We start from the raw sequence: 17,356 nt of genomic DNA, 5'->3' as shown, positions 1-17,356 counted from the left end.
AAAACCTATCTATAAAGAATTGGCATAATCTACGGTTCTTGCCTCAAGGGCGATAGGGGTCAAATCCACTCCGGAGGCATATTTATTGGACCTTTCAATCACTCTGAGGAAAATACCTGTCTATATTATTGTCGGATATCTTGAGAAGTTCTAGAGGAACTGGATACCAAGAACAGAGTACGAGAGGGGGGGGCTGGTCACCCTCAAACTACCTTCTTACCTTAAAAAGAGCACTTAAACCTTCAACTTTCAATCAAATTGACCCATTCCCAAGTTTCAAAGACCATCCAAACCATACTAGTGCGTCAACCCTGCATATCAACGTGAAATAAGCATTAACCTCCGATAAATCTTCCCACTGAAGTATTCGGCAGTGTGTACTTTTTCTCCTCATAATATTACTAATTTTATTTTCTCTTCATAGACAATTGGTCATCGCTCTCAACTGTTTGACAACTCAACCCAGTAGTAAATCACAAATCCCATTGAACATATGTCATGCTTCCCCTTTCATTTTTACTTAACAAGAAGTACTTACCTTGAAAATTGATTTCCAATGAGTCTTTACAGAAGATTGTTTTCCAATGAGCCTTCAATCAAGTTCCAACGCCAGCCGATTGCCAATGGTATTTCCTAAAAGAAGAAAAAACTAAACAAAACTAACCAGGAGATACAACGCGTTAATTTTAAAATTAAACAAAAAACAAGTTTTTTCAACTGAAAGTAAGGAGCAACACTAAAACTTGAAACGAACAGGAACTATTCCAACCCTCGCTCGCAATTCCTGAGGCTATCCCTTCCTCAACCCTCGCTCTTTACGCTAAAGTATTAAATTCCTTTAAAAATACTTCCAATTCAACGGCCCTTGGGTTTGAGTAGTCTTTCTTTAAGAATTGTGATAAAAAGTAAAACTTTATCATGAGAGTTGAGGAAGGGGCAGCCCGAAATAATTCCTGCTTGTTTTAAGTTAAAGTTACTCTTTACTTTCAGTTGAAAAAAATTACTTTTTTTCCCCCTGGAAATTTCCCTGAAAATTCAATCCAGAAACTTTCCACTCCATGGAAAATTCTCCCCGTGGGAAATCCCTCCCCAAAAAAAGATTCTGTACATTCCCAAATACAAAATACTATATGTCAACAATGGGTAAATTGCGTAACTTAAATCCGTTTCCCCAGGGACTGTGGGGGTCATGTGATCCCCGAAGGCATAGTTATTGCACTTTTCAACTAAATTGAATCAAACAGCTACCTCAATATTTGATTGGATGTCTTTGGGGGAAAAGGGGCGTGAGAGGGGGCTATTGCCCTCCAATCCTTTTTGTCATTTGAAAAAGGCATTAGAACTTTGATCTCCGTTCAAATGAGTCCTCTACCAATCTTTTAGGATCATTGGTTCGATATGATCACCCTTACGATAAATAGACAGATCAAATAGAGATAAATGTTTTATTAAACAGTGAAAAAAACAATATATTGGATAATTTTATCACATATACAGTGATCATCATCAGCAGAAATACTGTATATTTTCTTATTGTTTTTTTTTATTGTCTAATAAAAGACTTTATCCCTATTCAAACTGTTATTTGTCGTCATGGAAAGGCAGTGTGGTCTTCAAAATTACCTACGTTATATATATGATCAACCTTGTAAAAACAATATTTACATATTAGGAATCAACATAAAAGCCGCTTCTGTTGATGTCTCTATTGTTATCAAAAATTTTTTTTTATAGTTTCGGTTACTATTGGGCCGAATCGCTTTACTTACAGTTCGTCACCACGAACTCTTTGACTAGGTCGGAAGGTCGCACCCAAAGTTTATTGACGTGTTGAGTTCCAAGCGGAAGTTTTTAACCATACCTGGTATCATATTCGAATAATTTCACTCTTTTTCAACAATCTGTCATTTTTTTTTATTGTTTAAAACACAATTAAAGGATACGATATTAAAAAAAAAACAATTAAATAAATCACCACAATAACAAAATTCTCCATTCTTAAACCAGAATAAGTCTTTATTTATGATTTGTTTCGTACATCTTTAATCTGTATCCGTTTTTAACGTTCACTTACTTTACACAATAGTTGATTTTTACAAGCTGTCAATACCGTGGCGTTGTTATCTATGTCAAGCTAAGGCAGTTAACTTGAATCAGGTGGCATTGTTTTTGGACTTCCGCAGTTCTTTATTTTTACTTTATTCTTTCCTGTTTTTGGTGAGGCGCTTTGCTGCTTCTAGAGGAGAAACATTTAAAACGTACTTCATCTCTGAAATTAGTTGGGAGACATCCCCTAGTTTTTTCTCTAAAATTGTTAAGACTAACCATCTAAGATTAAAACAGTTTGACAAGTATTCAAAGCTGTATTCCGATCGAGCTAGACAAAGGCCAGGTTAACACATTATTGCTGAAAGAATATAACTTATTGCCTTAAAAAAAGTTCGCTTTTAAATGCCCACTCCTATTGACCTCATTGCTACCTTCCCTGTCCATATTTGTGGCGAATGTTTCTCTATTTGTTTCCCTGGTATATCCAAAATCTACAGTCGCAATCCCTATACCACACATCGTTAAAAGTTTTGAACATTAATTTTTTTTTCTGTGTGTTTTCAGGTACAAGTTCCAGAGCCTACTGAACCAAAAATGGCTTATGTCTTAGGTCTAAAAGTATACAAGCCGATCAGGTATGGAAGCGGGAATTCTTTTTTTTAAATCCATATTTTGATGAGGCTTTCTAGCTCATCTAAAACAAGTGAATCAGACGAAAATTACTTAGAGAGAAAACAAGTAAAATATACCCAAAACAATTTTGCAGTGCAATCTTGCATTAACAGATTTTGGATTCAGAAATGTTATTCTTCTATAAAAAAAAGAAACTAGGGAAACTAAAAGGGAAACAAAGGGAAACTTAAAAAGCGGGAAAAGGAGAAATAAGGAAAAGGAAATTAGGAAGTGTTAAACTTGTTTTGGTAGAATTCTAAAACGAATTATACGGATAGAAATGATTGATCTGATGGAGTTGATTTGTAAATGAGCTGAAAAGTTTCGGCAACTTCGAATAGATTGACCGAAAGAAAATTCAGGACACAAGAATTAATCTCTAGTTAATTTTTCAGAAGAAGATTCTCCATCCAGTATTGGATATTCGAAATTTTTCAGATTTTAGGCAAGAAAAAAAGTTTGAATGAGGTTATATATCTTAAAAGACTGCTTCCAAACAAAAAATGTATACCCTTGCGCTGATACGTTTTCTGCTCGTCTTTTTGGCAAATTATTTTTCATGTTCGTTTGTTTATTTTTCAGCTTTTCTAAATAAATGTAGGCAGTGTTGCTGTGTTGTAGGTACATTTGCAAAAGCTTATAGTTTAGTCCTATTCGCTAAATTCCGTCTATATCTATTCTAATTCTATCTATATCTATTAAGAGGAGGTGGTACATCAGGTATAAATACATCAGGTTTTACATTCTATTTGTATCTATTCTAGCCCTCTATATCTATCAAGTGGAAGTAGTGCAGCAGGTATATTTGCCAAAGAGTACGTTTTAATTCTATCTATTAAACGGTACTTAGTCTCTGATTTTGAAAGGACTAAGTTCTTCACCTATATTTTATGATCGTCTAATTAATATGATCCAAGCATCATAAATCTTTCACGAGATTTTATTTATAGTCGTTGGATCGTCATAAAGGTTTAACAAACTTTTTATTTGACTAAGCCCTTGACAAATTTCCATGATAGTCGATTCAATACCATCATCCCTCGAAAAAAAGAAAGAAAAGGCACCAAATAATGGTCGCGTACGAAATGGAGTCAAGGATGTTTTCCTTTTGCTTAAGGTAATCATATTGAGCTAATAAACAAAAAAGTAAGTATTTCAGCAAAGAGGATTTGTGTCACAAAACAAAGGGTTTCATAGGCAGCGCGACTGCGCTGCCTAAGTAAGGAATGATGTTGGCACAATGTTTTATTTCTTTAGACCACGGCACTTCGTATCGAAGGAGTTGTCGTAGAAACTTGGAAAAGGGCTCATTCGATTGGAAGTTGGAGTGGCTAGTGCCCTTTTAAATAGTCAAAAGTGATTGGAAGGCAACTAACATCCCTTCCACGCCCACCATTTCCCCAAACAAATCCAATCAAAATTTTGAGATAGCCATTTTGTTCAGCGTAGTTGATTTCCAGATAAAAACTATGTTTTTGAGGAGGACACTCCCCCACAGCCCTCAGGGTAATGGTTGTAAGTTATGCCCTGGGGGCATATAAGATTTTTATGGAAAGTGTTGTCGTACGGATTTTAAAAAAGGCTCATTTGATTGGAAATTCAAAGGGCTAGTGCCCTTTTTACTAGTCGAAATTGATTGGAGGGCAACGAACCCCCCTCTCACGCCAACCTTTCCCCAGACACATCAAATCAAAATTTTGAGATAGCCATTTTGTTCTACGTAGTTGAAAGTTCTGGAAATTAGGTGTTTGAGGATGACAACCCCCGGTGTGAGGTGTTTTTGAGGAGGACACTTCCCCACAGCCCTCAGGGGAAAGGTTGTAAGTTATGCCCTGGGGGTATATAAGGTTTTTATAGAAAGCGTTGTCGTAGAAACTTCAAAAAGGGTTCATTTGATTGGAAATTGAAATGGTTAATGCCCTTCTTAATAGTCAAAAGTGATCGGAAAACAACTAACACTCCTTCCACGCCCACCATTTATCAAGATCCAATCAAAATTTTGAGATAGCCATTTTGTTCCAAGTAGTTGAAAGATCTAGAAACTATATCTTTGAGGATGACTCCCCCCCAGCCCTCATGGTAAGGGTTGTAAGTTATGCCCTGGGGGCATATAACGTTTTATTGAAAACGTTGTCCTAGAAAATTGAAAAAGGGCTCCTTCAATTGGAAATTCAAAGGGCTAGTGCCCTTTTTAATAGTCGAAAGTGATTTGAGGGCAACTAACCGTAAAAACTTCAAAAAGAGCTCATTTGATTGGAAATTAGAAGGGCGTGTGCCTTTATTAATAGCCGAAAGTGATTGGAGGACAATTAACACCCCTCTGACAACCACCATTTCCCCAAATACAATCAATCAAAATTTTGCGGTAACCATTTTGTTTGATGTAGTTGATAAGTCTAAAAATTATATTTTTGATGATGACACTCCCCCCACACCCTCAGGGCAAAAGTTGTAAATTATGGCCTGGGGGCATATAAGGTCTTTTTTTATAGAAAGCGTTGTCGTAGAAAATTAAAAAAGGAATCATTCGATTTGAAATTGAAACGGCTAGTGTGCTTTTTAATATTTAAAAGTGATTGGAGGGCAAGATACCCCCCTCTAACTTTCACCACTTCTCCAAACCTAATCAGTCAAAATTCTGAAATTGCCATATTGTACGACGCAGTTGAGTGATCTAGAAATTATTCCTGCGGGTATAGCAACCCCCTCGAAGCCCTCAGGGCGAGGGCTGCAAATTATGCCCTGGGGCATATAAGGTTTTTACAGAAAGCGTTGTCGTAGAAACTTCAAAAAGGGCTCATTCGATTGGAAATTGAAAGGGCTAGTGCCCTTTTTAATAGGCGGAAGTGATTGGTGGGCAACTAACCCCCCTCTCATGCCCACCATTTCCCCAAACACATCCAATTAAAACTTTGAGATAGCAATTTCCTTCAAAGTAGTTGAAAGTTCTGGAAATTATGTCTTTGAGGATGACAACCCCCCCCCCCATCCCTCAGGGCAAGGGTTGTAAGTTATGCCCTGGGGGGAATTTTCAGCACTCTCATACAGATTTCTAAGGGGTTATATGTTCGAGCTGTACAAGCTATGCCATGGCTGGTATAACATCTTTCCCGGTGAATCACTGCTGGTCTTTAACGAAAATCATCTACGTAGCCATCCCTTAAAGTTTAAAACGGAAAGGTTCTACAAAGATGTAGGCAAATGGACCTTTCAAAACTGAGTCGTTGACACCTGGAACTCCCTACCCGAAGAAACCGTTTTGGCACCCTCCATCAGCTCTTTCAAGAACTCATTTGACAAAATATGTGAGAGTCGTATGTAACTTTAGAAGATTTACCTAAATTTTTGTATTGTCTTTTTCCTGTTTTGTAAGAGGCTCTGGACTACGTTTTTGCAATATATTATTATTATTATATAAGATTTTTATTGAAAGCGTCTTCGTAGAAACTTCAAAAGGGCTTATTCGATTGAAAATTGAAAGGGCTAGTGCCTTTTTTAATTGTTGAAAGTGATTGGAAAGCAACTAACGCTCCTCTCACGCCCACCATTTCTCCAAACACATCCAATCAAAATTTTGTGATAGCCGAGGTGATGGTGCTTGTCCGAAGTCTGCTCCCATGCGTTCATGGCGCATGCAGAGCTGACTTCACGTGCCTCTGGATATCCGGCTAGCCACCGGAGAACTAAATGCACCTAGGACGGTTGGGCTAGCAACCCTCCTCCTGAAATTACTTGCTACGAATGGAACTGAATATACAGCCTCGGATGCCCAACCTACTATCCCAATTGGACCCATGCCTGCCCAAGGACGTACCCCTTTGAACATCGTTGACCAAGGTGGCATTAATGTCGCCACCTGGAATGCCCTTACGCAGAACCAGCCTGGTTCTAAGCTTCTTTTAGCAAAAGAACTAAGAAGATACAAAAAGACGGTCGCAGAAATAACAGAAACTCACCTAACGGGAAACAGCGAAGAAGATATTGGAGAAGGGCGGACACTACTTTGGTCTGGTGGACCCCAAAGAAGAGGGGGAGTTGGCCTTCTTCTCAATAATTTTGCTCGGAAAGCCTTATTGTCATTTACACCTATCTCATCACGTCTACTGAGAGCGAGAATCGACGGCAAGCACGGGAAGATAACTGCTATTCTTACCTGCTATGCACCAACAAACGAGGACCAAGATGAAGATAAGGACGAGTTCTATGCGGCACTGTCCTCCAAGCTCTTCTCCATACCTCCACACGACTGCCTCCTAGTCCTAGGAGATTTTAATGCTGATGTGGCTAACAGCTCTGGTCTGTACGAAGCTGTTGTTGGACATGTGACAGTTGACGATCTGAATGGTAATAGTGAGCGGCTGTTCAATCGCTGCATCACCCATACTCTATCAGTCAGAAATGAATGGTTTGGGAGAAAAGACATTGCGAAGCACATATGGTACAGCAATGATGGCGGGACCAAAAAGATGTCTGACTACATCATTGTTCGACGAAGGTGGCTTTCGTCTGTCCAGAACTGCCACTCATACAGAGGCACCAAGCTCGGCAATGCCGACCTTTCGTCTCGTCTCTGCAAGGATAAAACTCTAGCTGAGGGCCAATAAGAGTAACTCCACATTCACCAAGAAGATAGACACCGCTGGACTGAAGCAGGACTCCTCAGTTCTTGAGTGGTATACGGTATAAGTCTCAAACCGCTTAGAGGCTCTCCAGGTGTGTTCAGAAAGCGAGTTAGCATTGGCCAAAATCAGAGACAATATTCCCAGATTAACTACCAAATTTGGGAGCTTCAGTTAGCAAGAGAAAATAGACTGGGTTTGGAACCACACGTTTTAAATAACTGAGCATAGACGACAAGCGAAATTACAAGGAACTATGCTACATTACAGACAGCTTAACAAACAACACAACCCATTGATCCAAAGGAACGAGAAAAACTTCATTGCGGGTAAAAGCCGCTGAGCTCAAGTAAGCTGTCCAAAAGAAAGACATAGGCGCAACTTTGAAGACCCTGTGCGAGATAACTGGCCAAAATGCCTTGAGGTAGAAAAGCCTGAAATCAGTAAATGGAGAAACTATATACGATCAGTCTCAATGTGTTGGTCTCAGCCTGATTAGCCAAGGCAAATTCTGTATTCGGACTACTCCTGAGAGCAGTCTTCCACAAACCGAAAATTAGACGCCCTACAAAAGCCCGTATCTACAACGCCACAGTCTCAAGCATTATGCTGTACTCTTCTGAGACATGGCCGATAGCCCAGACACAGCTAAGAAAGGTCGATGCCATCCAAACTATACACCTGCGTCGAGTTGAAGGCTTCAAATGGTATGACAAGATCCGCAATACTGATATTCCGAGGACCTACAAGTTAGTGAACCTCTCCACCCGTGTAGAAGTTCGTTCTCTAAGACGGTACGGCCACTTACTCCGCCTCCCGCCAACTACCCCTGAAAGGCTCATCTCAGAATTCAATTCCTCAACTGACTCTAAACATTCTCGACAGAAGCTATGCAACACATATACCGAGGCAAGAAATCGGTCCTCCCTCAATCGCAAATTTGGCTCTCCTGATATCTCACCCCTTGACCAAGACAGGGCTACTTGGAAAAAATTGAGCGTACGTGTGAGCGGTTCCCTATATGTTGAGACTCCTCCTGAATAAGAGTATTAGGTAAGTAAGTGAAAGTTTTGTTTAACCTAGTTGAAAGTTCTGGAAATTAGGTCTTTGAGGATGACAACCCCCTCACAGCCCTCAGGGCAAGGGTTTTAATTTATGCCCTGGGGGCATATAAGGTGTTTATACAAAGCGTTGTCGTAGAAATTAAAATGGGCTCCTTCGATTGGAAATTGAAATGGCTAGTGCGCTTTTTAATAGTCGAAAGTGATTGGAAGGCTTGATATTTTTATAGTTAAAATCAATGTGGGTACAATGTGTTATTTTTAATTTTTTTTTAGACCAGGGCACTTCGTATCGAAGGAGTTGTCATAGGAACTTTCAAAAGGGATCATTCGATTGAAAATAGAAAGGGCTAATGCGTTTTTTAATAGTCGAAAATGATTGGAGGGCAACTAGTCCTCCTTCCACGCCCACCATCTCATTTCCCCATTATGTTTACAAAACTAAATGTTGCCTTAAGATTAAATCAAAATGCACTGTGTTAATGCTAATTCCCCATAAGGCATATCAGCAGCATCCCAAGAACGACTGAGGGTATTATGTTCAAACTTTCGGGGCTACTTCTTCTCTTAAAATTTAATCAAATCAAAATTGGGTAAGTGTATCCAAGCTATCAAAGAAAGTAAACAGATTTTTTTTTTGTGAATGGCATCAAGTTTTCTATTTCAGGTCAACTAGAAGAGGTATGAAACAAAATTTAAACCCATTTAAAATTTAAAAACGAAAAGATTTAAACCCATATTTTCTTTTTCCCTGAAACGACTATGTCAATATAAAACAATCAGAAATTAATTAAAAAAAAAAACTTTTTCCACAAAATAAGTTTTCCAAGAAAAGTAAAGAACTCCATTAAACCAAAAATGAGCAAAAATTTGCCCTTTACTGAAAAACAAATGAATGTGCATTGTCAATTTAATATACATATACTGATATTTAGTAATCAAAATGTTAATATTATTTGATTTATTACAGTTGTGAAATTAAAACCATTTATTTTTTTTCAGTAAAGTGCAAATTATGTTCCGGCCTTGGGAAGCCATAGGGATTTAGAGCCCTACTTATGTTAATTTCTGCTCTTTTTGAGTTTGACTCGCTTATTTATTGTAATATCTGTTCGTTTTGGGTTTCATTTATTTATCGATGCTGATTTGTGGTAGTTTCAGGCTTGGTAGATTATTTGATTCCATTTTCGTTCATTTTTGGTTTAATGGAGTTCTTTACTTTTCTTTGAAAAGCTTTTTTAATTTTAAAAACGTTTTTTTAATTAATAACCTAAAAGGACCAACATCCTATCAAACGGAAATTTTGGAAAGATTAATCATAAATTGAAATTACTGAAAGGACGTGTAAAGAACCTCTCACTTTCAGAAGACACACAGTTGTACGATAGTGAAACAGGTCATGCATACAATATGAGCGATTAATAGCAGCAAGAGCATCATATTTATTTCCGGTACTGTTGTATTAAACGGACTCTTTTATATACGGCAATGCATACCAGTCACGAAATAGATCGAGACGCGTTATGAAAACAGGTTTACTCTGCCTTCTGGGATATAAACAAAGGCAAGAACTGTATTTGAATTGTTGTTTTTTGGGGTGTAGGGGGGAGGGAAAGGTACCTAGGTTAGACTAGGTTAGGTTACGTATTTAATATATGGTATGTTTCGACCCCCCCCCCCCCAATGTGCAAATATATAGTCCAAATTTGTTTTTAAACTATTATATATTCATCGTTTTTTATTTTATTTCATTAGCATTAACCAAACCAGCACTATATAAAAGAGTCCGTTTAGTACAACAGTACCTTATTTCCTTTCAGAACTCCATAAAAATGAATTATTTATTTCTCAGATACTATGAATTTTATTTAGGCCTCTTCTCTTCTTATTCAAGATTTCAGGTCGATCACGACAACCATAGATACGGTTATGGCCCATTACAAGTAGTATTCATGAGGTATTCATCCTAAGTTGTTAGTCTATTATAACAGTTTTGTATGTTCTGTATTATTCATCTTTTGTGCAAAAACCCTTAAAATTTAATGTAAAAACAGTTTGAAACTTCACAGGCTTGGTGTATTTAAAGAAAAAAGATTTTACGAGACACCCTCTTGAGCTGTTTCAAAATTATGGTTTTTCTTAAAACCAAGCCTTTTGGCAATCAATAAGTAGAGATTATGCATCTCTTGATCAAACAGAAGCACGAGAAAATTGCTTTTTTAAGATCCACGTCCAAGCAGACTCCCATATATTGATACTTATCTCCACCAAGGAATGTCTTAGTTAGCAGAATTGAACAGAGACGCGTCTCCTGACTCTATTCCGGGAAAGAAAAAACGAAAATCAAATATGCAACAAAAATACGGTTTAATGAGATAGAAATCCAAGAACGATATTACGAATGAGCAAATAATTATTATTATGAATGGTTGTAGATAAACTGGTAATAATTAAGAGTTAATGATTAAAATTAGGATGCTTTGAAGTTAAATGGATTTTTGTAACTAGGTAAATTTAAGTGGAAAAAATCTCATTTATACCGATAATTTTTTTGCGCAAAGCTTTTTGATGGTGTCATTTGTTTTTCATGTTCTATAATTTTTTATCAAATTAATAAAGTTTTATAGAAAGTTCTTTAAAATTTTCATATGAGTTCTGTGGGCAAAATGGAAGCAGAACTAAATTGAGATTTTTTAAAAGAAATTAAACACAAAAAAAAAATGTCTTTTGAATTTCTGTGTTCATTATATTGTGTGGGTTTTTTCTTATATACAAATCAACCATTTTCACAAGATATGCCAAATATTTGCTTTTATTTCTGGCAAAAAAAATGTCTGATCTGCGGATTTTAACTTGAATAGAACTCAAAATATCAAAACTTGCGTAAGTTACAGCTATCAATTTTATTTAAGTAAATTTAACATTTTCAAATAAAAGAAAATGATTAAATGAATGGAAATTAACTCTGAAGGAAAAAAAAGAATTTTACCTTTAAAAGGATATGCTGAACTTCCAATTCAGTTTTTTTTATAATTCTTTTCTTTGTGTCCCTTTTCTTCTCATAGATAGGCTACTGTAGTAAGGAGTCATCTACAAAATTATTACCGTAATTTACGTGTCGTATAAAGTAAAACTTGATGTATTTTTGAAACTAATAAAGATCCAAAAGGGTACGAGATTTTTGTGCGAAACAATGGCCTTTAAGGGGGAAGGCAATACTTTCTTTTAGAAAACTTTATTTTTTCATTATTTATCTATGCACTAATTGTTAAACTTTTTGTTTACTTACCCGGCACTACTCTATTTATGAGGCCTAGGACATTCTTTAACTCCAGCCAACTATTCATATATTTTTTGCGTGTTTATTTTAAGATTACAAATCATCATCACCTACAGGGCGTATAAACTAGTGTATACCCAATAGAATTGAGAAGTTTCATAACTCAAGCCTGATTTAAATATAGTGCTGAAGGAAAGTATAAGAACTATAGAAGACTATATTATTATTTTAACATGTATTAGAAATTCGTAGCTTTAATCAATGTTAAAAGTATCCACTAAAAGTAAACGGTCAAAATTGTTCCGCGTAATTTCGAAAAAAGTGGTTAACCTACTCCCCTACAAGGAATACTTAGATCCCCGCATAAATTATACCAGTAACTCACAATGTCAAAAAATTTGCAATTTTCAAGTCATATAAATTTTGGCAGATTTCTAAATATATTAAGAGCCAAATAAGGTATAAAAAACGGATCTGACCGATTAATCCAATGGAATCAGTCATGGGAGTTAGGTCAGCCTCGACGAAAGGAAAACTGGAGGGCAAAATACCCGGAGTCTTGATCTCAGAGGATCCTATTACGAAATTTATTCTTAGCCAGAATTTACGTTAAAAGTTGTTTTTGTATAAATAGCCGAAATACTTTTATTTCAAGCTTTTATATTGTTTTTTGTTCTGTGAAATGGAAGAATGTAATAGATGTTTTCAAAAACATTGCTTAGGCTAGTAAAGCCGAGATCAACAAATACAATCCTTGTTAAAGGGCCGAAAGCAGAAAAAGAGAAATAAGCGGATTTTAAAATCAGAGGAACTTCATTCTGCTTGGCAACTGAAACGCATTGCAGATACACAACTATCAATTTCCCATGTTGAAACGAAAGTCTGAAGTTCTATTGCTTCGTAAAGAAAAATACCGTTTTCGTCTAGAGATTCTGGTGAAAACTTCTCATCATGAATGCTCCAGATTACTTCAAAGTTCCTAAGTTTTGCCAGTGGCTGGAAGTGAATTAAAGCTCTCAAATTTATGACATAAAAGGTAAGATATCGAACTTGATTTAGATGAAGCTAAGGAATGTCAATATTGATTTCTGTATTGAAAATTCAGTATTGAAAACAATATTTCTCATCATAAGAAAATGTTCTTACTGTAAGAATACTTGGTGTTATATAGTGCTTTGATGCTCCTGTTGACTTAAAGGCATTTGGACGTTCAAAAAATAGAATCGATGTGCATTAAGTAATGTTTGCTGTCAAAAACCCTAAATTTATGAGAGAAGCTATTCTCTTAAGCAGCATAATGAAAATGGTATTTGAGCTTGCCATAGCTACCCAAATTTTCCTATAAATCCTTTTTGCTTTGCCTTATTTTTGACGCTTTACATTTCACCCAAAAATTAAGCGTCTTCCACCAAAATCTACTTCCACCAAAATGTACTGGCCAGTCTTGTCCTAATAGACTTTCCGCTTATATACAGCAATTCGTCTCGCAGATGTAGAATTAATGTAGTTTTGAAATGGATGAATGCAACGCGGCTACCGCGTGTGCTCGTCCTCAAATAGCTTGATTACTAGGGTAATTGGCTTTTCAGATGCATCCAATGCAGTTTTTTATGTTGCATATTCTAGTTGTAACAAAAAACGTCATCGTTATTACATCAGTGTTTACAAAATACAAGTAAACCAAATTTATGTACTAGAATGTGTTCAAACAATATTTTTTTTCATTACCAGCACCAACAGTCGGTCAAATTATTTTAGCACAAGTTAACACACTAAATGTAATGCAGCATAATTCATGAACACTTGATTAGATTTTGTATATAATATCTTAGTTTTTTTCAAGTTCCATTTGGCTTTTTTCTTGCTGAAAACTATAATCGTTTGACGTGTGGCAACCTTGACCGAGACTTGGTCGTAACCAAAGTATAATCACCTACGGAACAAGTACTGACAAAACTCTCCAAAAGTGACCCCGCGTACTTCAGCGCCTCTAGACACAAAGTGCTGTACTACGTAATCGCTCCGAGCCAATAAATTATGCTAGAGCGTGATTCAGGCGACGAGTGACCGAGAAAGTTGTATTGAATAGTGTAACTACGGTATTTAGTTGCCAGGTTCGCATAGGTATGGAATCGTCTCCGGAGACGCGGACAAAGGGTCGCTTTTTTGTGTGGAGAGGATAGGTTTTGTCAGCACTTGTTCCGTAGGTGATTATACTTTGGTAGTAACCTAAAAAGTATGCTGACGCGTATAGTTAAATTGAATTTCGTTCGCCCTCCAGTTTCCCAATATAAATAAAAAATTCTTTAAAGTTTCTGTTGCATGGAAGCAGGATCTTTGGGTGTGTTGCTAAGTGGAATGAGTTGCTGTTAGGAAGGGCTGTTCAGACCGGGAGCCGAGCAAATGCAGAATTTTTTTTTCGCTTTCTTTCTTTCCTTCTCTTTTTAAAATTTTATTCTTGTGTTTAAGGGGTTACTCCAAGCAAGCGAAAGCCTGAGGCAAGGGCGGATCCAGGTTTTTTTTAGGTGGGGGGGGGGGGACACAAAATGGGTTGATCCGATAAACTTGCGTTAGAAGCAAGTTTAACTAACGCAAACTTGCGTTAATTAAGTAGATTACCCTACTTGAGACTACGTTAGGGGGGGGGGGGGGGGGCGCCCCTAACCCCTGGATCTGCCACTGGCCTAAGGAGGGTTAAGTTTTTTGTTGTATTTTTTTCGTTGAGTATTTTTTTTATTTTTTTTAATAAGCTTTAAAAAAATAAGCAAGTAAGATGCTAGTCCTTAATTTTGTGATTGGTATGGCTCAGTAAAGCTAAAAGTTAACCAATTGCTCTAATGCTAGCATTAGATGTGCTCATATGCTGTGCTCATTAGCTAAATGATTTTAACTGGACAAGATTTCGTTAGTTTAAATAATTACTCAAGGCAAAATTTTAAGTCAGGGGGAAAATCACACATTTCGTTACCGCGAATTGTTTGATAGGACTTCCGATAGTAACATTTTCATAAAATATTCAACGCCATTTCATGAAAGAGGGCCGCACTTAAGGTAGTCAGATTTCAAAATAGCAAAGAAGCAACAAATTACCTGAATGTTAGAGTCTATTCTGGAAAGGTGTCATAAAAGTCACCTTCGTTCCCAACCCCCAGCATTCGAGTCCACTGTATATCTTTTATTTTATGAGTTATTTAGTTTATTTAATAGTAATATTTAGGGCAGTCCTCCCCCGTCAAATCTGTACTCTAATAAGTCTTAACTAAGGATGTGTTCCAGAAATAAATTACCGTTATTAATAATCTAGTTTTTGTTATTATTTCTGTTTTAAGACAGAAAATCACATGAGATAGTAAACAATTTGCCTTGATATATACTAATACAATTTGCCTTTAAAAGGTGATCTTGGTATATTTAACCTGAAATTGAAAAGATATACCCAAATCATCAAATTTTGGTTAAGACTTCTAGAACTTCCCCAGACTAGACTTGCCCGAGCAGCATATCGGCCCCTTAGAGGGTTTTTTTCTTAACTACGGTTTTATAAATTCCGAGAAAAACGACTTTGAGAATTTCACCTTTGCTGGAACTTACACGGTATAACTGATTTTATTCGCAAATACATCAAAAAAAAGAGAAAAAATAAAAAGGAAGGTCTCCCCAATATGAGATGGAAAAGGTAAAGTTTTCATTGTCGAAACTTGAAATGAAATACAGATACGACAATCCGCCCTTAACGAAATGGGAGTAAACTTAGATACGATAAAATGGTGTGGGCTGCCTATTCTTTTCACCATAAAGATACCACAAAAGAGTTCTGATGCAGCAATACTATTTGAAAAAGTATAAAAATTACAAAAAACGTCAGAAACGTCTATTTTTTGTTGACTTTCTTTGCCGGCAGCCGTTTTGCTTCAGTGGAATTCTCCTCTGGAGAGGGATCTCGCGTAGACGGAGAGGCTTCCAAACGTTCAGCATCCCCCCTGGCCTTGTAGTACTGTTCAATCTTGGTTTCAAAATACTCCTTGTCTTGGTTGGGGATGAACTTCAAGAGATACTTGACATCTTTGATTTTCGCCTCAGGTAGATCAATCTTTTTGCCACAAAGTTTGGGCAAAACAAGACGTTCAACAACACGGACAGCCGAAGTATTGGGACACTTTTTAACCAAAGTACATTCTTGTGATATAGTAGCCATTTGCAAGTCTCCAGAGAAGGAAGTTTTGAACCAAACTCTCATAGTGTTTTCCTAACAGAACTCAAGTCGTTTTACATGTGAATACGGTACCAACGAGTACTTGTAAAGCTTTGCTGGCTTGTGAAAGTCAAAGAACTTTGACTGGGTCAGTTGCAGGACATTAAAAGGCTGTATCCTTCTTACTTTCAGTAACTTCCTCACCAGATCTAGTTGGGAAAACAAATCAAGATGCTTTAGCCCCCGCTCAATAGTGCTATGTACAGCATCAACCTCCTGTATACTCGAATGACCTGGTTCACAATACTTCATAACCACTTGTTCTAAGCGCGGAAATTTTCTTAGAACATCTTGGATGGCGAAGCTTATAATTGAGTTTCGGTTCTGGGACACGCAGGAGTCCGACCAAGTAATTAACTGGCAGATATCAGGGTAAGTATCAAGGACTTTTTTCCAGTATGGCCACTAGTCCACTAGCTATTTCGTTTGCTCCACGCCCAGCCTCAAACTCGGACCAAATTCAACAGTATACCTCATTGATTTTCTCTCCAGTCGTTCTCTGGAATGAAAGAATTGCCGTGAGGTTGAATGTAGTTATCTTCCTTTTACAGAAAAATGAAGAAACATTACCCCGGGGCAGTGGAAAAACATTCTCCAGATCAAAACAAAGTAGGGGAATAGATAGGTTTGACCTGTCCACGTGACGTTCAATCTTGGTTTCAATTTTACTTTTCACATGAGCCTCATACTTGTCTTTTACTTCCTGATCCATTTCAATTCGGTTTTCTTCACTTACACGTTTTTCCTCGCATACATCACATCGATCTGCTTTCGGAATATGAAATGACAAATTAAACTGCGTGTTGAAGATCTCACGATACTTAAACTCACTAACATCATTTCTTGCTAGTTCTCTGCAGTATTCCTGATACAGTTCATACATTTTGCGAACGTTTAGATTTGCCTCCAAGAATTTTCTGGTAGACTTGGCTCGAGTATAATGCGATTCAACGCACGGGAAAGATTCAATATGCTTTTTCACTAGTTCAATGTCCTCGTTACTAGTTTTGTTTCGAGGTACCTGTACTGCCTTTGGATTTGGCACTCCTGTTGTAGCAACATTTGAATGTGCGTAGTAAACTATTCTCTCTGAAATATCAAGAGTAGCCAAATAAAATGTCTTGCAAATCCAGACTGTTTTCGTGTTAACGACAAAATAATATCGCAGTTTGCAACTCCTGCGCGTCTCCGCTTTCTTCTTGGTTTTAGTCTCGGTTGGAACGGTCTTAGTTGTTTTCAAGTAAAACATTTTCTTCATATCCTTACTTAGTCTCCAGAAATCATCAAAAATCTTTTGTCTCTCTTCAGAGGCAATAGCCTGACTGCTATTATAATGACAATCCTTATTAAAAACAACATCCTTCACTTTCTTCTCTTTCCCATGAGTTTTCTGGTTGTTAGGATTCATATATACAGTACCAGA

At 37.1% G+C, this 17,356-nt stretch overlaps 2 protein-coding genes across 3 annotated transcripts in view; one reads left to right on the top strand and one right to left on the bottom strand.

Annotated features, from left to right (window-relative positions):
• Nucleotides 1–17,356, bottom strand: part of LOC148939443 (facilitated trehalose transporter Tret1-like) — an 86,018-nt gene that overhangs the window by 51,937 nt on the left and 16,725 nt on the right. The window contains exons 1-2 of one of the 2 annotated variants that reach the window (XM_089106593.1): nt 11,391–11,492; nt 539–633 (exon numbers count right to left, since the gene is read on the bottom strand). The gene's annotated coding sequence lies outside the window, so the exon portion shown is untranslated. Of the gene's footprint in view, nt 1–538; nt 634–11,390; nt 11,493–17,356 lie in introns of those variants that run through there. The other variant, XM_089106592.1, reaches the window with a different exon arrangement.
• LOC148939444 (protein CFDP2-like) lies at nt 6,516–7,325 on the top strand. Its single transcript, XM_089106875.1, has one exon. It carries the CDS (start codon nt 6,516–6,518, stop codon nt 7,323–7,325), a length of 810 nt encoding a protein of 269 aa, XP_088963001.1.

This window comes from Artemia sp. Qi Xiang Cuo, chromosome 21 (genome assembly GCF_049724085.1).
Source record: "Artemia sp. Qi Xiang Cuo chromosome 21, ASM4972408v1, whole genome shotgun sequence".
Lineage (NCBI taxonomy): Eukaryota > Metazoa > Arthropoda > Branchiopoda > Anostraca > Artemiidae > Artemia > Artemia sp. Qi Xiang Cuo.
This window is presented reverse-complemented; position numbering and strand designations above follow the sequence as displayed.

Coding starts and splice junctions, on each gene's coding strand:
- LOC148939444 (XM_089106875.1), top strand. CDS start 6,516: ATGCCTGCCCAAGGACGTACCCCTTTGAACATCGTTGACCAAGGTGGC.